The sequence below is a fragment of the Equus quagga genome, chromosome 1 (assembly GCF_021613505.1).
Source record: "Equus quagga isolate Etosha38 chromosome 1, UCLA_HA_Equagga_1.0, whole genome shotgun sequence".
Lineage (NCBI taxonomy): Eukaryota > Metazoa > Chordata > Mammalia > Perissodactyla > Equidae > Equus > Equus quagga.
In genome coordinates this window covers 42983139-43006073 of record NC_060267.1, presented here as the reverse complement: position 1 = coordinate 43006073, position 22935 = coordinate 42983139, and the positions used below count along the sequence as shown (strand labels likewise).

Here is a 22935-nt window from a genome sequence, read left to right as displayed (position 1 = left end):
TATATCTTTCACATCTGTCCTCATTATGTTCATGTCTTTCTCTACCTTCTTGAGCATATGAAGCATATTTATAACAGCAATCTTAAATTCCTTATTTGTTGATGTTATCATCTGTCATTTCTTGGTCTGTTTCTATTGGTTGATTTTTCTTCTATTTATGGGTCATATTTTACTATTTCTTAGCATTCGTGGTAATTTTTCACTGGATGCTAGACATTGTAAAATCTTGTTTGGTGCAGGATTTTGTTGTATACGTTTGTATAGTGTGTTGGGCATTTTTCTAGCACAAAATCAAGTTACCTGGACTCAGCTAAAAAAATTTAAGGCTTGCTTTTAAGCTTTGTTAGGCATATACTTAGCAATCTGGTCTCAGGCTAGTTTACACTCACAACTGACACAACGTCCTATTGAAGTCCTGTGTATTATCTGATGCCCTGTGTATAACAAGGTCTTTCCACTCCAGCTGGTGGAAATACAAACTATTCTCAGACCCATGTACTTCCCCCCCAATTTTTGGCCTATTGATTTAGAGTTTTCTCCAACATTGCATAATTTTCTCTCACCATGCAAAGATCTGTACTCAGCCAAAGACTAAAGGGAACCCTTTTGAAGATCTCTAGAGCTTTCTCTCTCTGAAACTCCCTTCATCCAGGCATTCTATCTCTCAGATTCTTATCAAGTTGGCTTCCTCAAACTAATTTTTGTCTCCTCAACTCAATGAAACTGCTAAGCTCTGTAGGTATATACTGCCTCCTGGAACCTGCCATTTGGCAGTAAGCAGGCACAATTATAGGGTTTACCTCATTTCTTTCCCTTCTGTCAGGGGTCATAGTACCATACTGATTGTTGTTCAATATCTGATAACCATTGTTTTATATGTTTTGTCTGGTTGTCTCTAGTTATTTAATATTTAAGAGCAAATCTGGTTCCTAGTACTCCATCATGGTCAGATGACTGACATACTTTTAACACTGAAAATAAAACTCTATCCTTACTGAAGAAAAGTGAATCTTGCTTCACTGACATTGATAAAATGAAACCCAGCTTCTGAACAAGTAGTAGTAGTATTAACTTGTTTAGGAGTTGTGTTAGAAAAATGGCCAAAGAAGACATCCCTCACATGTATGCTCCCCTCAACAACAATAATTTGGCATTCATCTATGGACATAAGTACCTTTGAGGGAGCTTTGGGAGCCAGGTAAGAGACTGTGAAACCATGGTGCCCTCCAAGACGAAGGAGAACCATTTTGAGAAGGCAGGCTCACAACCAGGTAGCTGACTTGCCAACTGTGGTCCTGGCTACAGACATGGAAACAGCTCCACACATTTCCATGGAAACTCAGCTACAGCTCTTATTGGTTTTGGATCTGTCACCAGCACCATATGCTAAGGAATCCAGGAGGAGTCATGCCTAACTGTGCATTGGGTAATAGACATACAGACCTTGGTGCCAGCTATGGACCCTAAAGTGGCCTGTGAACCAGCTCTAGCCCCTCTCAGCTATAGTCTGGGAGCGCCTGGAGGTAAGCCTGCCAAACTCAGTCAGACTGTAGATTCTGAAAGGGCCCTGTAACTGGGGGGACTCCCACCCATCCCAGCTAGAGTCCATGAACAGTCTTTCTGGCATAGGGACCCTATAAGAGACACTCCCATTTGTACTCCTGGAGATCCTGAAAGGGCCCTATACTGGGCATCAGCTCCCTTACAGCTGCATTGTAGTGAGAAGGTCTGCTGGCACAAGGAACAGGCAGGATACATTTCCTTCTGTGCCCCCAGAGATCATGGAAAGGCCCTATACTGGGTTCAAGCCTCCTCATAATTGTCTGCCAGCAGTCTTGAAGGGTCTGGGTCCCAGTAATATACATTCCTATCTGCAACCCAGAGATTCTGAAAGGGCACTATACTTGGCTCCAGCACGTCCCAACTGCAGTCCATGAGCAGTCCTGCTGGCACACGACCCATCAGGAGGCATTCCAGCTATGCCCCTGGATATCTTAAGGGGCCCGATACTCAGCTCTAATCCCATCACAGCTACCATCTGCCAGCAGACCTGCCAGCCCAGGGTCCCAGTAGGAGACACTCTTGTCTTCACTCCTGGAGACCCATACTCAGCTCCAGCACTTCCTAGCCACAGTCCATGAGCAGTACTGCTAGCCAAGGGAACCAATGGGAGATACCCTCATCTGTGCCCCTGGAGATCCTAAAAGGGCCCAATACATGATTCCAGCCCCTCTCAGCCATAGTGTGAGCAGTCCTATCAGCACAGGGACCAGGCAGGAAACACTTATGTCTATGCCTTAGTATTTCCAGAAAGGGCCAATACTTGGCTTTAGCCCCTCCAGCCATAGTCACGGACCAGTCCAGCCCACCCAGGGACCTGGTAGGTGGTATACTCATGTATGCCTTCAGAGCTAGATCTGCAGACATCAGTGTTGGCTGTGGAACATGAAACATCTCTGAGGCTCAGTTCCATCCCCTCTAAGTTATGGTTCAGAACCAGTCCTACTCACCCAGGGGCATATTCAGTGGCCAGGAAGCAGCCCTCCCAGAAAACTGGTGGGAACAGACCCTCCATGCACCTGGTAATAGGTCCACTGTCCGAGGACTCAGCTGTGGACCCTGAAGTGGAACTTGTTCCACTGACAACCTATTGAACAAGGTACTGGAAGCAGTCCCATCCATCCAGGGAACAGACGGGATCCATGCCCACTCAAGCCCTTGGTAACAACCTACCAACTGTGGACACCACTGCGGACCTAGCAACAGCCTAGTAACCAGCTCCAATCCAACATGACTGGATTCCAGAGGTAATTCCATCATCCTAGGGACACAGACAGGAAAAGGTCTTTAGCTGCCAAAATCAGTGACTAAAGACTGAAAGAGGTTTTTGATCCCTCAAACGCACAGACACCAATGGAAGGCTATAGGAGTCACAAAGCATCAGGTTAATATGACACCACCAAAGGAAACTAATAAAGCACCAGTAACAGACCCAAATAAATGGAAATTTACAATTTGCATGACAAAATTCAAACTAATCATCTTAAAGAAGCTGAGTGAATTGCAAGAGATCACAGAGAGACAATTAAACAAAATCAGGAAAACAATGCATGAACAAAATGAGAAGTTTAATAAAGAAATAATAACCATAAAAATGAACCCTGGTGGCCTAGTGATTAAGTTAGGTGTGCTCCACATCAGCGGCCTGGGTTCAGCTCCTGGGTGCAGACGTACACCACTCATCTGCCAATGGCCGTGCCTTGGTGGCAGCTCACATACAAAAAGAGGAAGATTGGCAGTGGATGTTAGCTTAGGGTGAATATTTCTCAGCAAAAAAAAAAAAAAAAAGAAAAATATGAAATGCTAAAAAGAGTTTTTCAAGTTGAAATGAAAGGATGCCAAATAACAATATGAAAACATATAAAAGTATAAAAATGTATAGTCAAATACAGAATACCATAATACTGTAATGATGGTATGCAAATCACCCTTATTTCTAGTATAAAAGTTAAAAAATAATAATACTAAAAATAACTATAGCTACAAAAATTTGTTATAGATGCATAATATAAAAATAGTTTAAATGATGTCAATAGCATAAAATGTAGAGGTAGGAGAAGTAAAAAGTGTAGTTTTTCTATGAGATTAAAGGTAAATTTTTCTCAACTTGAAATAGACTGTTATATCTATGTTTTATGTAAACCTCATGGTAACCATAAAACAAAAACCTATAGTAGATACACAAAAGAAAAAGAGAAAGGAATTAAAGCATACCACTACCAAAAAAAAAAAAAAATCACAAAGGAAAACAGTAGGAGAGGAAGAAAGGTAAAAACGAACAAAAAAGATAGTCAGAAAACAATGAACAAAATGGCAATAGTAAGTTCTTATCTATCAATAATTACTTTAAGTGTAAATGGACTAAATTTGCAAATCAAAACACACAAAGTGGCTGAATGGATAAAAACCTAAGACCCAACAATATGCTGTCTACAAGAGATTCACTTTAGTTTTAAGGACACACAAAGGTTGAAAGTGAAATGGTGATAAAAAAAGTGAAAAAGATATTTCGTGCAAATTGTAACCAAAAGAGAGCAGGAGTGTGCTATACCTATACTAGAGTAAATAGACTTCCAGTCAAAATCAGTCATGAGAGACAAAGAAGGTCACTATATAGTAATAAACGGGTCAATTCATCAGGAAGATATAACAATTGTAAATATATATGCACTCAACATTCCAACACCTAAATATTTAAAGCAAATATTAACCAAACCAGGAGCCAGCCCAGTGGTTTAGCAGTTAAGTTCGCACTCTCTGTTTCAGCAGCCCAGGCTTCGCTGGTTCGGATCCCGGGCACGGACCTACACACCGCTTATCAAGCAATGCTGAGGCAGGCATCCCGCATATAAAACAGAGGAAGATGGGCACAGACGTTAGCTGAGGGATAATCTTCCTCAAAAAAATAAATAATTAACAAAACTGAAGGGAGAAATAGATGGCAATACAATAATAGTAAAGGACTTCAATATACAACTTTCCACACTGAATAGATCACTCAGATAGAAAATTAATAAAGAAACAGCAGACCCGAAAAACACAATGGATCCAATGAAAGTAACAAAAATAGAACATTCCATCCAACAGTACCAAATACACATTCTTCTCAAGCATACATGGAATATTCTCTAAGATAGATCATACGTTGATCACAAAGCAACCCTTAATAAATTTAAGAAGATTTAAATCATATCTGGTATCTTTTCTGACCAAAGTGGTATTAAACTAGAAATCAATAACAGGAAGAAAACTAAAAAATTCACAAATAGATGGAAATTAAACAACACACTCCTGAACACCCAACGAAGAATAAAAATCATACGATTCTCTCAAAAAATGGAGGAAAAAAATTTAACAAAATCCAATATCCTTTCATGATAAAAGCTTTCAAGAAATTGGCCATAGAAGAAACATACCTCAATATAATAAAGGCCCTTTATGTAAAGCCCATAGCTAACAACATACTCAACAGTAAAAAGCTGAAATCTTTTCCTCTAAAATCGGGAACAAGACAAGGGTTCCCACTCTCACCATTCCTATTTAACCTAGTATAGGAAGTCCTAACCAGAGTGATTAGGCAACAAAAATAAATTCAAGGCATCCAAACTGGAAAGGAATAAGTAAAATTGTCTGTTTGCAGATGATATAATTTTATATTTGTATGTAAAATCCTAAAGACTTCACGAAAGAAGTGGTAGGACTATTAAAGGAATTCAGTAAAGTTGCAGGATACAAAATCAATATACAAAAATCAGCTGTGTTTCTATAGACTAACAATGAAATATCTGAAAGACAAAGAAGATGACCCCCGTTGTAACAGTATTAAAAACAATAAAATACTTAGGAATAAATTTAATCAAGGAGGTGAAAGATCTATACACTGAAAACTATAAGACATCAATGAAAGAAGTTGAAGACACAAATAAATGCAAAGATACCCCATGTTTATGGATTGGAAGCATTAATATTGTTAAAATGACCATATTACCCAAAGCCACTTATAGATTCAATGTAAACTCTATCAAAATTCCAATAGCATTTTTCAGAAAGACAGAAAAAAATTGCTAAAATTGGTATGGAACCAAAAAGACCTCAAATGGCCAAAGTAATCTTGAGAAAGAAGAACAAAATTAGAGGTATCACACTTCCTGATTTCAAACATATTGCAAAGCTATCATAATCAAAACAGTGTGGTACTGGCATAAAAACAGACACATAGACAAATGGAATAGAATACAGAGCAGAAGTAAACCCATGCATATATACACAACTAATATTTGACAAGGGAGCCAAGAATACTCCATGGGGAAAAGACAGTCTTTTCAATAAATGGTGTTGGGAAAACTGGACATTCACATGCAAAAGAATGAAATTGGACCCCTATTTTACACCACTCATAAAATTAACTTGAAATGGACTAAAGACTTAAATGTAAGATCTGAAACCATTAAACTCCTTGAAAAAAATATAGGGAAAATCTCCTCGACATTGATCTTGACAACAAATTTTTGGATATAACACCAAAAGCACAAGCAAGAAAAGCAAAAATAAACAAGTGGAACTACAGCAAACTAAAAAGCTTCTGCACAGCAAAAGAAACAACAGAATGGAGGAGCAACCTATTAAATAGAATAAAATATTTGCAAACTATATATCTGACAAGGGGATAACATCCAAAATATGCAAGGAACTCATATAACTCAACAGCAAAGAAAAAAATACAATTAAAAAAATAAAAAAAGGACCTGAATAGACATTATTCTACAGAAGACATACAAATGACCAACAGGTACATGAAAAGATGCTCAGCATCACTAATCATCAGGAAAATACAAATGAAAGCCAAAATGAGATATCACCTCACATCTGTTAGAACGGCTATTATTAAAAAGACAAGAGAGAACACGTTGGTGAAGATGTGGAGGAAAAAAAAAAAAAAACCTGATACACTGTTGGTGGGAATGCAAATAAATACAACCAATATAGAAAACAGTATGGAGCTTCCCCAATAAATTAAAAATAGAGCTACCATATGATCCAGCAATCCCACTTCTGGATATGTATTTGAAGAAATTGAAATGACTATCTGGAAGAGACAGCTGCACCCCCATATTCATCATTGTGGTATTCACAGTAGTTAAGACATGGAAATAACCTAAGGTTCCACTGACGGATGAATGGATAAAGAAATTAGGATATATAATACAAACACACACACACAATTGAATATTATTCAGCCAGAAAAAAGAAGGAAATTCTGCCATTTGTGACAACATGGATCGACTTTGAGGGCTATTAGGCTAAGAGAAATGTCAGATAGAGAAAGACAAATATTATATGATCTCACTCATATGTGACTATTTAAAAAGGCCAACTCATGGAAACAAACTGTAGAACGGAGGTTGGCAAAGGTGGAGAGTGGGGGAAATGGGGAGATGTTAATCAAAGTGTACAAACTTCTGGTTATAAGATGAAGTTCTGAGGATCTAATCTTCAGCATGGTGACTGTAGTTAACAATACTGTATTATATACTTGAAAGTTGCTAAGAGAGTAAATCTTAAATACTTTCACTACAAAAAAGACGAGGTAATTATATGAGGTGATGGATGTGTTAAACCTTATTGTGGTAATCATTTTGCAATATACATATATCAAATCATCACGTTGTACACCTTAATCTTACACCACATTATATGTCAATTGTATCTCAATAAAGCTGGGGAAAAAATGGGCACTAGTTTCCAAGCACAAACAGGAAATCTTCCTTCTAATTCCACTTTTAGACCAAACAATTGTATAGTACCAGAGCACAGTAATACCCGAACCAAAAAATTTATTTTTAATTTTGATCAACACGGTGAGTATCACTGTTTTAGTCACAAAGAAGCAAGTTTACCACTGTTGCTATATGGTAATGCAGGGTGGACATAAAATTTTTGTGAAAATAAACAGCAAATATTCTCTGAAAAAAAAAAGACACCATGTTATAATATCAGCTATTATAACATATTATCAGTCTCAATTCTTAAAATACTATGGTTCTAGAGCATGAATAGACAAAGAGACCAATGGGGGAACAGTACAGACAGTCCAAAAATAGACTCATATACATGGGAATACAGAATTTGCAAAATGTAGCATTTCAAACCTATGGAATAAAGATTTTGATGTCATTTTCTTTTTCCTCAGAATCTCTCAATAAGTTATTAACTCAGGACAATTGAATTCCACTTTACTTTGATTAAATTTGGACCAATGAACTGGTTACCTTCTTATTATCCTCAAAGTGGGCAGAGGCTGTTTCAATAAGAAAGCTTGGTTGGTACCATACTTAGAACCCAAGATGTTGTGTTTATCTATGTATATGTAAGTATTACACATGCTATTTAAAAGGAAGGTCCTGAATTATGGGTTCCTCCTCTCAGTGCTGTGAGACATATGAGTACAAACACAGTACTCAGAAATAGTGAAGTCTTTTGAATCTTAAAAGAAAAGCAACTACAAACAGCAAATGTTGGAAATGGTAGTGCGGTGATAACAACCCATCATTATTCAAGAACATACAGGTTTCCATCATTAAAATACTACTTAAAAAAACCAACTTGTTTATAACCTTCATTTGTGAACAAGCCTGGGGCATGAGAGAAATAACCAATTTATATTTGCGCAATCTCATGTTCTTCTGTAATTACAAGTTGGGACTTATGCCAGTGGTTCTATGATTTTTTAACAGGTCTGGATTTGTATGAATGTGTTGAGGGAAGTTGTGGTGTTGGTGACTGTGAATTTCACTTCCTTAGTCTTTGACCCAAGATGGCACTCAGGTATTTCATTATGTCTCCTTAGGAGCACGCTCTTAATAGGAACTAGCTGAGTTTCCTCCCCAAGTAAAGACATGAGAGAATGAAAAACACTGTGATACTAAGTGGCAACATTTAAAAAATAATTTTATTCTACTTTCATTTTCCATACACTGTCTAAACGGACATAACTGAAAATGAATCACAGCTAAGTTTACCTACTTAGTCCTTTAATAACATGTAGTTACCTAAACTTGCAGTTATATAAATTTTTGACATTTTTTCTTATTTTCTACCCCCATTATTCTTTTTCTTCTTTTAATTCATTCCCTCTGGTATCCCTTTCTTTCCCTGAAGAATGATATCTATGGTTCTCTAAATTGCTTTTAATTACTACACTCACCATCACCTCTTTTGTGTCCATATTCCTTTTGCCTAGAATATTTTAACCATCTTTCTTTCCTGGATAACTTGTATATATTCTTCAAGGTTTAGCACAGACACCATCAAATGGACTAACTTAAGTCAATTTATACATCCAACTTATATATAAATATGTGTTAATGAATGAATGAAAGCATGAATGAAGCAAGTCTTCCATAAATTTTCTGGATCCTGTGTTTTCATCCCCACAGCTCAAGAAGAGCCATGTCTCACTCTGCTAATACACTCTAGTGGATCATAGTATAGGCTCCAGAGTGACTTTCTGACTGTGAATTCAATCCTGGCTCTACCTACTAATTAGCTATGCAAACTTGTTTTCCCGTGTGGTTTAGTATCTTCATCCCCATAATTGTGTCATAGTACTACCTCTTGCCTAGGGTTATTGTGAAGATTTGATGAGAAATACATAAAGGACCTAAAATAGTACCTAATTACGCCTCAAATAGTAGCTATTATTATGAACAAGGAAATTATGTTTAATATCATGTCCACTGATTCATCAATGCTACAATTTGATTGTCCCAAGCCTTCCTAAAATTACAAACTGTTCATGGTATCACAAGAAAGACTGCCTGAATGTGACAGAATGTGAAAAGTATGCTTTTTATTATATTCACATAAAATAGTCAGTTACACCAAGTTGTTCAAATGCATTGGTGAATTAAAGCCTCCAACTCTTACAAATTTTTATACATATATCTATGCATTTATAAATACACACATATGTAAAAGATATATATTTTATTCTAAAATAAAGTGCCCAAATCTTGATATATGGGGGCATAAGAAGGGGAAAAAATCATAAAGTTTTATCAGTTATAGACTATACTTTCACAACATAGGAATCTGTTTTATACACATTTATTCAGGTATAGTGAACTTTAATCACCCACTCTTTTCTGAATTCTCCTAAGTGAATTAATTTATCCAAAATACTAGAAGCCACGTAGCCAACAATGAATCAGAGACTAGTTGTCCTTAATGAGCTTGGAACAGAGCCTTGGCTCCCCAATGGAAGGACAGTTAAGCTGCATTCTTAATTTCCCTGTGTTTTGGACTGCTGTCTTTCTGCTAAGATGACAAGCAGGGAGAAAAATCAATCAGAATCTCTAATTCTAAATCCTCTATTATCATTCAGTAAAGTCAGGGTTTGGTCAAAAGCTTCCTAATGTCTGCATCACCCTAGGCTTGATGAGAAATGGCCTAGCAGGATCTGAATTGAGGGGTCCTGTTGCCTCTGTTATAATTAAATCTTGTTGGAGCCACAGAGGAAGAATTAGGGTGCAATGTTCAATAGATCATTGAGAGAACCAACTCAAAATGAAATGGAACTCTCTGTGACAATGGAAAACTTTGTGAGAACATGTTTGACTTGAAGAGCAGAATAAGGTTCAAGAAAAACTAGGTGATTTAAGATAATTCTGAAAACTCTTACTTCAAATAAGAACTAGGGTTCTAAGCCCTGCTCCAATATCTCAAGCTACTCCTCTTGGGCTTTTAAGATATTTTGTATTATCTCAGACTTTTAAGATGATCATTTGCAGTCTTTGACAAGGAATAGAACTGAAAAAATGACTTTGAAAAGACTTTAACCTATTTAAGCAAGGTGAAGATGCCTAAAAATAGCTTAATATGAACCTAGCCATTTCAGAATCTCTGGTGATTACATGTTCAAACTGCAATAGAGTGTACCCTATTCAAGCAGCAAAGGGAGAAATCGTCCGCACTGACGCTGTATAAAACACTCTAACTTCTCAACGTATGAGAACCTGGGAATAATGGGAAGCCCAGACATTTCCCAGAGTCAGAACAAGAAATGGACTATTTTGTTTTATTTTTGGAAGTAAAAAAAAAAGGGAGGGAAAGGGCAAGAGAGAATTTCCAATTACCCGGCCCGTCTCAGAGGGGATTTTGCAAGAAGAGAGCTGCTTAACTACTGATTTTGGTGAGCATCTTGTTAATGGCTTGCTTGACATGCGTGGTGGAACTGCGTCGCCTCGTCTTGCCCTGGACCATTCTCCGGCGACGCACCTCTCGACAAAGCTCATAGAATATCTCGGTGATGTTCCCTTCTCCGGTGCAGGCAGAACACTCATAAAAAGCACATGCCAATTCTGTGGCCAGCTTCTCCCCTTCTTCTGTACTAACCTGTCTGGAGTGGTCCAAGTCAGCTTTGTTTCCAACCAAGATGAGAGTCACATTCTTGGGCTTTTTGATCTCATCCAGGATGTTCTTAAGTGGCAGCACTTCCTCAAAACTTCCTCGGTCAGTAATGTCATAGACCAGCACAAAGCCTTCCCCCCATCGCATGTGTCCTTCCCTCTGAATGGTGTCTTCCTGTGGGCAAGGAAAAGATGGCAGTCAGGAGTCCTGGAAGTAACTGCAACATATAGATGCTGCTAATGCTAACGGTAATCCCTTAATTACTCTTCTTTATATTCAGTGTCGTTAAAATTTCTTGACAGTCTGCCTATTCAAGCTTACCTTTTCAATCAGTTTGGAATAGAAACATTACTCATAGCATGATGTTTCAGGGAACTAAAAATGTTCTAAGTGAATAAACTTTACTTTCTGCTTCTAATTTTTTCTTGCCACATCATTAAATCTATAATTACAAGAACTTTAAAGAAATTATCATCTTAGTTGAGCACATTGCCTCGGAGAGTTTTCATCACAATTAAAGAATTGGTGAATAGGTAACAGACAAGTAGCCCTTCCTACACCATTCAGAGATCAGAATTAGAGGCATGGTTTAGTGAAATGGTTTTGTTTTCATTTTTTTTTTTTTGTTTTTTGCTTTAATCTCCTCTCTCTTTAGATTATAGACAATTGTCCACCAGGGGCAGAAAAACAGTGAAAAATTGTGAGAGTTAAACTCAAGCTCAGGAGTTTTGGTTGTTTTTCCCTATACCCATACGCCCCAAAATATTACAATAGAAGCGCATTGAAAGTGATTCTCTTAGGAGGTAGTCACTCCTTCGTAGGAAGCTAACATGTATGATTTGAAAATGCACTGCCTTCCTAGGGTCAGATGACTTCTACAGGCATCTACTTCCTGGTCGCCCCTCTTAGAATCAGTGCTGGGGGAAGGTGAGAGCGTACACAGGAAGGAAGTGGGATGAGAAGGCCAAGGGTATAATTAATCGCAAGAATATTGCTTGGATTAAATACTTTAATTCAAGTATTCCTGGGTCCTTGGTGACTGAAAAACATTATGGAATCCTTCAGCTTCCTAACTCTCATTTCTAGTGGTCACTCCTATCCTTGGGAACTAAATCTATCCATGCACCTGTTTGTAATCTCGGAAGTGACTGACCTCACAGTAAACTTATGTTAGTTTCCTTTTTAAAGTTGTTGTTGTTCAATGATGTGGCTCAAATTTTCTATAGGATGTGGTGAGGTTTGGAAAGAATATTACAGGAGAGATTCCTAAAACGAAGTATTCTGAAAAAAGATTCTGAGGTCATACAAGTTTGAAGAATAATATATACTAAATTCCTTAAAGATTCACCTTATACATAAGCATATTAAAGGCTCTGAGAACTTCTCCAGTAAACATATCAGTTTAACTTTATCAGAGCATTTCAAAACACATTTATCCATGAAAAAACTATTAATAATAACTTGTGATTCCAAACATATATAGGTGGGTAATTCTATTCTAGATAATATCATGTGAACGTTATGGTATTTTCAAAACCACCTTGAAGTACTGGGTAATTTACATAAGGATGTATACACAGGCTGTTGCAAATATGTTAATGTATAAAATAACTGGATAATTAAAGAAAAAAGACTGTAGGTGTTATTACTTAATTGTAGGAAAGTGTCTTAATTTTGTTCATATTATGCATCTCTGATTTTTATTTGACCCAGACAATATTTTAGCTGAACTCTTTATTCACCTGACCAGCCGTATCTAGTATCTCCATGGTGACAACTTCATCATCAATGGTTGCTTGGTGTCGGTAAGTTGATTCTGAGGGAATGAACAAAAAAAGAAGGTAAAAAGGTAAATAAGTGCATAATTTAATTTGATCCTTAAAATTACAAATTAGTCACAGGAGTGTGTCTGTTTTTATAGAATAAGGGAATGTGCATCCTAGGAAGGAAAGGATGAACGTGCAGGAATGTGCCACCTCTTACAGCGCCTGGAAGTAACAGGTGCTAATGTGGGAGCCAGAGGCATTCAGGATACAGCATGGGAGAGTCTCTTTGCCTCTGCTCATTTTATTCTCCTGTGAGACCAGCTTCTTGATGCTCTCTGCCTTTTAAAATGAGGCCTCCGCATCCTAAAGTGAGAAAGTAGTTCCCAAAAAATGCATTCTACTTTGATACTCCTAAAAATTCCATTTCTGGACATCGCTGTTAATTCATGTTCCTGAGAAGATGACATACAAGCAGGAGCTACTCATTTCTTTCCAGATCTCAACGCTAGAAATGTAAGAAACACTAGAGGGAAGTGGACAGCCATTCATGTAAAAAATGACCAGGTAAAGCTCTGAGCAAACCTTGGGGCAGTAGAAGGTTGTTGAACGTCAGAGTTTAGGGGTTGGTGAGGAACAGCTACCCAAAGTAGAGGAGGGATAGGCAGCAGGGAGGGGAGATGGAACAAAGCAGAGTTTGCTTGTTCATTTTTGCCTCTTCAAGGCAGAAAAATGATAGCAGCTCAGTGACCACTGGAGGCTGGTAGGTTAACATGAGAGGAGCCTCCTAGCTCTGCTGGGGTCAGCAGAAGATTGCAGGTGCAAGAGCACTAGGTGGCTCTTAGTATGCCCCTCCAGCATGAAATGGAAACCAGAGGTTAAAATAAATACCAACTGGTACTGCCTTAAATGAAAACTAGAACAAGTGAAATAAAGAACTCAATAAATGATTGAGCTGATGAAGGTCAGGTTGAGGAACTCTTCCAGAAGGTATCAGTAAATAAGAAGTAAAATGTAAGAGTAAAATATAAGAGACATGGATATTAGAAATAGACATGTTCCTATCTCTTGTAAAATGAACATCACAGAGAGAATAAAATACATAGAGGGATGAAAACATTTGAGGTTGTAATGACTGAGAATTTCCCAGGATGAGAGGCATTGAAAGACTTCAGATCAAAAGGGCTAACAAGACACAAGAAGAAAAAAACGTCCCATATCTCAACCCATTACAGCAAAATTTAAGGATATCAATGACAAAGAGAAAAATTTTAAAGGATCTAGAGAAAAAAAGCACCTACAAAAGGACACGACTCCCGACTCAGATTGACAATGGACTTCTCACCAACAAAACTGAACTCAAAATCCCAAGGGAGTAAAACAAAGCAATGAAACTACATCAAAAGCAATCCAGAATTACAATTCTAGGTGATCCTAATATATCAGGGCAGAGGTGGGAGAAGAGGCCAGAGGCAGGTTTGAGTGAGCTAATGTTCTTGTCTTATTCCAGAAGGTGAAAAGAAAGAATAGAGAAAAGACAGCTAAGTAGTCAACTCAGCAAATGAGAAAAGGAAAACAGAATAAATCCAAGAAGAAATGAGGAAAGAAGTAAAAGAGAAAACAGCATAAAAAAATTAGATAAGATTAACAAAACCCACGCATGGTGCTTGAAAAGATTTAAGAAAAAAGAGATGGCAGGGCGAGGTAAAAATCTGGCAATATTGACCAGTAATTTAAGAGAGAATGTGCAATCAAACGAAATTTGACATAAAAAGAAAATAACTACACATTCTGATGAAATAAAAATAAAATAATATTAGGAATTATATACCAACAAATTTCAAACCCCGATAAATTCTGGGAGAAAAAAATGCACAGATTGGCGCAATGAGAAATAGAACACTTAACTTGATCAATCGCCAGTAAATAAACTTAAATGCTAATTGTAGATTTCTCCTAATCATAAAAAGCAACTGCATCCAATTGGCTTTATAGGATATTTCTATTAAACATTAAACAAGTTGCTCTAGAAAATAGAAAAAGGGTAGCTACCCAATTCCTTTTATGGGGCATTATGCTAACTCTTATAAGAAGTATTATAAGAGTAATAAGAGAAAAAAGAAAAGAAAATTGCAGGCTCATTTCATCCTTGAACATAGATTCAAAAATTCTAAACAAAATATTACCCAGTTGAATCAAACAGTGTAATAAGGAAAGTATATCATGATCAAATAGACTTTATTTCAGGAATGCAGAGTGTTTAAAATCTATTGATGCAATTTAACACATTAAGGACTAAAGGAAAAGAAATCATAGGATTACCTCTATAGATAGACCTATAGCATGATAAATTTATATAAATTTAAATTATACACAAGCACAGAAAAAATATTTTTTCAAAAAATATGTAATAGCTAGCACATATTGCTTACCATTTGAATAAGAATTGCTCTAAATGCTTTACTCATATTAACTCATTGATCTTCACAAATACCTCACATAGTAATTATTACTATGAGCTCCATTTCACATGAGGAAACTGAGGCACAACAACATATAATAACTTGCCAAAGGTCACACAGGTTAAGTGGTAAGTGGTAGGGTTGAGATTGGAACTCAGGAAGACTGGCTTTAGGAATTCTAACTACTCTGCTAAGTATCAAACACATTAGATTATACATCTAAGGGAAAGAGGAGGGCAATAATGTCAGAATAGGGATGAGGGAAAAATAAATTGAAATAATATAAATATTATAAATAATAAAATAAAATAATAATATAAACAATATAAATATAACACAAATAATATAAAGGCTTTGCATGCACACGACATGGTGCCATGGGTAGAGCAGTATGATTGACTCAATTATTTACACCTAAACTACACAAATTACCAACCAAGCAACCAACTAACCAATCGACCGCCTGAGCAAGTAAACCTAGACATTTCTCTCCCATCAGGGTAGGGAATAAGCCAGCGCTTCTACTTATTTTTTTTCTGTCTATCTCATGTTTCTGATTTTCATTTCTTCATCTCATAAACTACCTTACAGGTCTTTTTCGACCACAGTTTTATGTTACTTTGCTGTAAATATAATCTCCTACTCACAATACAAACTGCAGAAAGGAGGCTTAACTGAGTAGTGTAACCTCGCCTTCTACCTGCCATCAGCCCCGTGTAATGGTCATTGCCACATGCATGGCACATTGCTGAAGTACTTTCTGAAAAATGAAATTAGAAAATGAGATTATATTAATCTCATTATTTGATTAATGAGAGTATATTAATTCAATGTACTTTAATAAGTGTATTTTCCATTACTGTCATTCCCCTAGAATATGTAACCCATAGGTGGTGTGTGTAATGCTTGCCAATTCCAGAATGTTCCATCCCCCTACTTTTTTATGTTAAATAGATTATTGTTTTACATGATTTAAAGCTCTAAAATACCATTTATAGCAACTGCTTATCTATGAGTGTTCTCTCAACTTCCTTTTTCATCTTCAGTGCTCCAGCTTGAGGAGGACAGGCCCAGACGGCAGCACACATGCTAGATCCATGCCCTTTTTCTTCCTCCCTCCACTGTTCTGTAGTGGCCTTTGTACCCTTTCCTTTTTAAAAAGGACTGGCATCAGCCCTGGAGCCTGGAAAACAGAGTTCTGGGCTCTATTCCATCTCTTTGCACCAAAAGTTGTCTGACAGACAGGGATATTTTTCTCTGTTGCTTCCATGATAAATAGGATATGTATTTCAACCACAGAAGGCCACAGTAGGGGGGAAACAGAATATAATGAAAATTGTATGAAGTTGTGTGTTAACTGAAATGAAAATGATAAAATGCAGGAAATGAGGGAATGTCCGCCACAGATGTAGCAGTGGGTGGCAGCAGTGATGTCATCGAAGCTGAGTACTGGTTTAACACCATTTCGAGCATTTTTTTTTCTTAAAGCCTCTTCTCTCTCTCTCATGAGAAACCCAAACTACATGTGAGGCAGTGGAAGTATTGCCTACAAAGGCAAAATGTTGTATATCCATGTGCTAGCCTTTCTAAAGATAATTCTAAAAAATGTATTTAAGTACTCCTTGGAATTAAACTGTATTAATTTTAAAAGATAAGGGAAAATATGTATGTGTTTAGAGGGTGGACACATTTTTCATTTTGTTCATCCTAACACAACATGATCATTTGAGTCTTTTTTTTTTTTAAAGATAGGGGGATGATTGTTTAAGAGATGCTTCTAAATGAACCAAAATGTTGTATACTGTAAGACCAATATTAGTTTCAAGATGGAATAGGCATATTAAAAATTATATCTGAATGTCACTATATATGAGAGATATGTGATTTAAATCTGCATTCAGTAACATTTTTATAAATAGAAGTATATTTTTTTACTTTAAGAGAAGTTGATGCTCAAAGGGATATTGTATATGGTTAATCCTAATTTAATTTTATTTGCAAATTTCAACATATTAATACAGACATTTGGCCAGTACAGTAACAACAGCAGCTAGTAATGCTGATTTATGCTAGAATGGAAATTGTAGCGACTTGAGTTCTATTGCTGGTCTAACCACAAACTATCCACGTAATCTTGGATAAATTTACTTTGTTGGACTTGTTTCCTTATTTGTCAAATGACAATCTCAAATTTCCTTGCTGTGTCAATATTAAATAGTTCTATGAGTTGGCCAAGCACTTCTGCTTTAGCATCCAGCTGAGAGAATTTGTTCTGAATGTGTCTCTCTCTGTACAAGACTTCCCAAGTTTGTACAGAGGGAACTGTAACGCAGGCAGGAAGAACCAATCGCAAAATCAAAGCACCAGTGGGTCCAGTATGTCTTCCATTTCCTACCCTCACTCCTGTCCCACCGGATAGAGACACCATAATCCATTCAAACAGAGTAGAGTGCCTCCTATACAGCAGTAGTAGTGGAAGGTGCTAGAATATAGTCTCTCTTTTTCTCTCCAAATGCCCCCAACACACACACACACACACACACACACACACACAATTGCTCATGATCTAAGGTTTTGACTATATTCTCTGCCACGATCAGTATTTCCAGAAGGTAATATGACTCTTGGAAGTATAAATTCTTTTTTAGAATCTAATCAGAACATGGATCCTGTTGTTCTCCAACCAGAACATGGCTGCCATCAGCAGCAGCAGCAGGTTTTCCTGGTTAGACAGTCCAAGTCCCAAATCTTATAGGCTTCAGTGCTGGTTTTCAAACGTTATTCACAGACCAGCTCTGGCCTCTGACAAAGATTTCACTGGTCCACATTGAAATGAGAAAAATTTAAGAAAAACCAAAATTGTTCAATGTAAAGGATAGATCTTTTATCTTAGATTATATCCTTCAAAACACTTAGAAGTTAAAAATATTTCCTTCTCTTATAAAATGCGAGTGCCAGTAGCACGTATATTTAGTTCTGCCTCACCTTACGCCCTTGCTAACATCCCTAACTGGAATTCCGATGATAGTTCCTCTCCATAAAAAAAAAAAAACAACAAAAAAAAACACCCCAAAACTAAAACATTGGGTCTTGAAATTTAAGAGTTTGGAAATCACTTGCTATTATAGTAGAAAGCATTTCTTTCCTAGAATCATTTCAGAGCAGTAAATATTCCAATTTTGTTAATATGTTGAATGCTGTTCATGGTGTTTAGCTTCTCATGGAGCAACAATTCTGTTACAGGTTGAAAAACTGCCTCATGTTTCTAAGGAAGGCACTGAATTTAGAATTAAAGACTGTTTTGTGAAAATATTCCACTTCTTTTTTTAAATGTAGCTTTCCCTTTGAGTGGTGGATTTGAAACTCTATGATGGTAGGAAGTTAAGCCCAGGAAATGCTGACTGCTCTTGAATCAAACAGATTGGGAACTCCTGTAGGCTAGAACATTAGCAACTTCTAGCACACACACACGTGTACACACACACGTGTATACACACACACACACACACAAATCCAGTTTCCAGGATGAGTTAATGAAGCCCTCCCCTGGGAGAGAGTCATGTATCTGATACTCCTGAAGTCTGATCAATGCTCTTGTTGCTTAGCAGCTGCAGTCCTCTTTGAACAGTACAGTACAAGGTCACTGAGTAAAGTTTCATTATTCTTAGTGAAGGAAGCCTGCATTACACATTACTGATGCAGGCAGATCTCTATTAATAGCAGTTGTTTTTCAGAATGAAAAAAACAAAAGGGAAAATGGTTCACTTAAGACTAATTAAAAATAGTAATGTTAGTTACTAGAACATATTCAGAGAGAGTTAAAAAGTTTTATGAGACCATTTTTTATAAGCTTCATCTTTTGTTGAGATGTATTATTATAACTTAATAAAATTAATATTTTTCTACTGAACTATAATAAATAACAATAAATCCTTAAGATTCTCAGGAACTATAATCTTTGTGAACCTTATGTAAGTAATAAAAGTATAAGAGAAGATGAGGCTGGCCTCATGGCCGAGTGGTTAAGTTCCCGCGCTCCACTTCTGCCGCCTGGGGTTTCGCTGGTTCAGATCCTGGGCGCGGACCTAGTACTGCTCATCAGGCCATGCTGGGGAGCGTCACACACAATAGAAGTAGAAGGACCTACAACTAGAATACACAGCTATGTACTGGGGGGCTTTGGGGAGAGGAATAAAGAAAACAAAAAGATTGGCAACAGATGTTAGCTCAGAGCCAATCCTAAGAAAAAAAAACAGAAAAGTATTTACAGACAATAGATGATGAATGGTTTTTTCTTAAACCAAGTGCATTTTTAGATCCAAATATATCATTTTAAGATTAGATTTTGGCTATATGAAAAACATGTTAAAATTATTGATGTTAAATAATTTATTTAAAAGCAAAAAAAGAGAAGTAAAGATTAATAAACGTAAAAACATGTTATACTTTTAAATTAAAAGATTCCACATCATCAGGATGTGATTCTTCTCAAAGTAATTTATAGTCTTAATGCAATTCCAATCAAAATCATGGCATGTTATGATACAGTTTTTAAAATTGACCTGGAAGAATAAACTGGAGATAGTAGCCAAGATAATTTTGTAAAAAAAAAAAAAAAAAGGAAAGAAGGAAGCCTTTCTCTACTGAGTATCAACAAGTTCTAAAAAGCGTACAATTATCAAAAGTCCAGGTTAGATATGAAGAGCAAGTCTAGAACTGCATCCTAGTGTAAATGGTCCAAAATGCAAAAAAATGCAACATGGGGAGTGGTGGGGAAAGGTGGGGACTGTTTGATAAATACTAGAGGGACAATTGGGTCAATTGTGTGGAAAAAACGTTGGGTCTTCACCTTGTACTTCTCACTAAAATAAGTTCTGGACAGATTAAAATATTAAAAATTAAATAAATAAACTATAAGACCACTCTTTGTCCCCTTCCCTGTTCAGTTTTCCTTCATAGAACTTATCATTATTTGACATATATTTATTTGTTGACTCTTCTCTCTTTACTAGATGGTAAGCTCAAGAAAAGCAGAGGCTTTCTCTTTCTGCCTATCGATTTGTCTTCAGAACCTAGAATAATCTGACATATAGGAGGAATTTAATACACATTTGCTGAATGAATAAGTAAAAGCAATGAAATGAGGCACAGGGGAAAGAAAGCTCCCTTTTAAACTCAACCTATGTAACCTTGGAGTGATAATCTAAAAACAAACAAATAAACAAACCCAGGAATAATCGTTGCCCATTTCACCATTCTGAGTAAGGCCCACTCAGCCTGGGGCACCCCATGCCTGGTAATAAAATGATGTATGTCTTTCCCTCTGTGGCTGGATTTCAAAGTTGTTGCCCTTTACAAAACCACCTGGGGTCCTGAAGCATAACAAACAAGAATTCAAAGGCTTAATTCAGAGTAAAATGTTAAGCTTAATTTAGAACCCATGGATTTTCAGTTTTATTTTGAAGTTGATAAATAAATAGATTTCTAGTAAGTACTCCGTTATGGACTATGAAAAATACATGTAACGAACACTTCATACATCAACATTATTGCCACTTTCAAGATCCACAGACATCAATTTTTGCTTCTTTTTTTATTTTTTAAATAGGCTTAAATCAGATTCATCGGAGAGAAGAGGGGGAAAACATAGTTTATTTATACATTTTTTCAAAATCAGTATTCACAAGTTTTATTTTACTGTTACACTCTCCCCAGCATGCCATTCTCTCCCACACCAGATTAGCCATGTCCACTGTATCCTCTTTCTCTCATTAGAATGATGCTACATTTCCTGATGGAAGAACATCACATTGTATCCACTTCCTTCTTGTCTCCAGTTTGACCTGATTTCTTCATCTATGCATTAAAATTGCATGGTTCTGAGCAAAGACAGCATGTAACAACATCTAGCTTCCTAGAGGTCTTCTTTGCATGCTTCAATAGAGCAGCTGCAAGGTGCTTAAAAATGTTGCAACAGAAAATGTCATTTTTCTTTTGGGTCATAAACTTTGATGCAAAACGAGAAGGAAAGAAAATTCGACCTACCGAGGGTTGGATCGTATTCCCAGATGAACCGTTTGGTCAGAAATCTCACTACAAGAGCTGTGGGAAAAAAGAGCAACATTTCAAACAAATATATTAATTCTCTTATAGTCCTTGCTGTAAGGAAAGAGAAATATCTCAGACTATTATATGTGTTTAACATTTCTTGGCATATAAACCCAATACATTTATTTATGTTTATTCAAATACTTTCTCAATTTCATATTGTGGCTTAAAAACTGGTGTAAGGTTTTAATGAATTTATTGTGCATTAATCAATAGTTTAGATTTGTTCCTTTAGTCATAGAATTAAAAACAAACAATATCACAATGTGAAAATGTTCACATACAAAATTTTTAGCAAAACCATGAATTCAGACAAAAAGTATCACAATACAGGTCTCTGAAGTTTGAATATTGGTAATGATTGATAATGGTGAGTTAAAATGTGTTAATTTTTACAGATTGCTAGCTGGCAATTTGTATTATAAAAAATATTCAAAATTAAGGATTTTATTAGTAATTCATTAAAGCTCATCAAAAGTGATGCTGATGAAATACTCACAGTCAGTGTCAGGACCCGGACCTGTGCTAAGCATACCGTCCGTGTGCATGATCTCCTCAACCCTCAGTTCATCCCTATGAGGCAGGTACTAGGATTGGTCCCATTGTTCAGATGAGGAAACTGAGGCTCTGAGATGGTAACTAATTTAACTGAGCTCACCTAGCTAGTTAGTGGCTGAGTCAGGATTTGAATCCAAGAAGTCTGTTTCTAAAGTCTATAATTTATCCATTGTCCTAAACTGAAGTTAAGGCCTAGGCCATCTGGATAATATTTAACTAGAAGATGGGTCGGAGAAAGAGAAGTGCTGAGGTATGTGGACTCTTGTCCTTAAAACTGGTGGAAGACATACTCACCACTTCTTATACTTGTATTATAGTTGAAAAGAGTGGGTTCTTTTTCAAAAGGTTGGCACCTGATCTAACATCTGTTGTTAATTTTCTATTTTTCCTTCTTCTTCTCCCTGAAGCCCCCCACTACACAGTTGTATATCCTAGTTGCAGGTCCTTCTGGCTCTGCTATGTGGGACGCCGCCTCAGTATGGCCTGATGAACAGTGCTAGGTCCACGCCCAGGATCCGAACCCCAGGCTGCCAAAGTGGAGTGCACGAGCTTAACTACTCGGCCATGGGGCTGGCCCCTAAAAGAATGGTTTTTAATCTCTTCAAAAAAATTTTTTTGGTAGTGTCACAGACACTTCAAAAATGGAATGACAGCTTTGGATCCTTTCCCTGGGAGAATGTATATACACACAATTTGGCATATAATTTCAGTTGACTCATGAGCCCTCTGAAGACCCTTGATGGTCTTTCTGGGATCCCACTGGATCTAACTAAAGAATCAATGTCTATCATATTTTATAGTTTAAAAATATCTATTATTAGGGTATTTCTATTTTTTCTGAAATGCTGTGGCTGTAGTAGTCTAAAGATACTCCTTGAAAAAATAAGACTAGTTAGTTGAAAGTTACTGTCATTATCTCATTTGTCCATTGCCTCTGTTAGGATCAACAGAGGTATATACCCCCTACCGTAGCATCTTGTATGAGAGATCGCGGTGCAAATTGCAATGAGAACCTCATAAAACAGACCACAAGCATATGTGGCTTGGCTGGAGACTGAAAGTAGCAATGTTCTTTC

General features: G+C 36.8%; 1 protein-coding gene across 2 annotated transcripts in view; it reads right to left on the bottom strand.

Moving 5' to 3' along the window:
- Positions 1-9392: 9392 nt before the first annotated feature.
- Positions 9393-22935, bottom strand: part of RERG (RAS like estrogen regulated growth inhibitor) — a 113898-nt gene continuing 100355 nt past the window's right edge. For both annotated transcript variants that reach the window (XM_046646287.1, XM_046646293.1), the window contains exons 3-5: positions 21239-21295; positions 12711-12784; positions 9393-11142 (exon numbers count right to left, since the gene is read on the bottom strand). In XM_046646287.1, the coding sequence (XP_046502243.1) occupies positions 10735-11142; positions 12711-12784; positions 21239-21295 (539 nt within the window). In that variant the 3' untranslated portion in view covers positions 9393-10734. The remainder of the gene's footprint in view (positions 11143-12710; positions 12785-21238; positions 21296-22935) is intronic.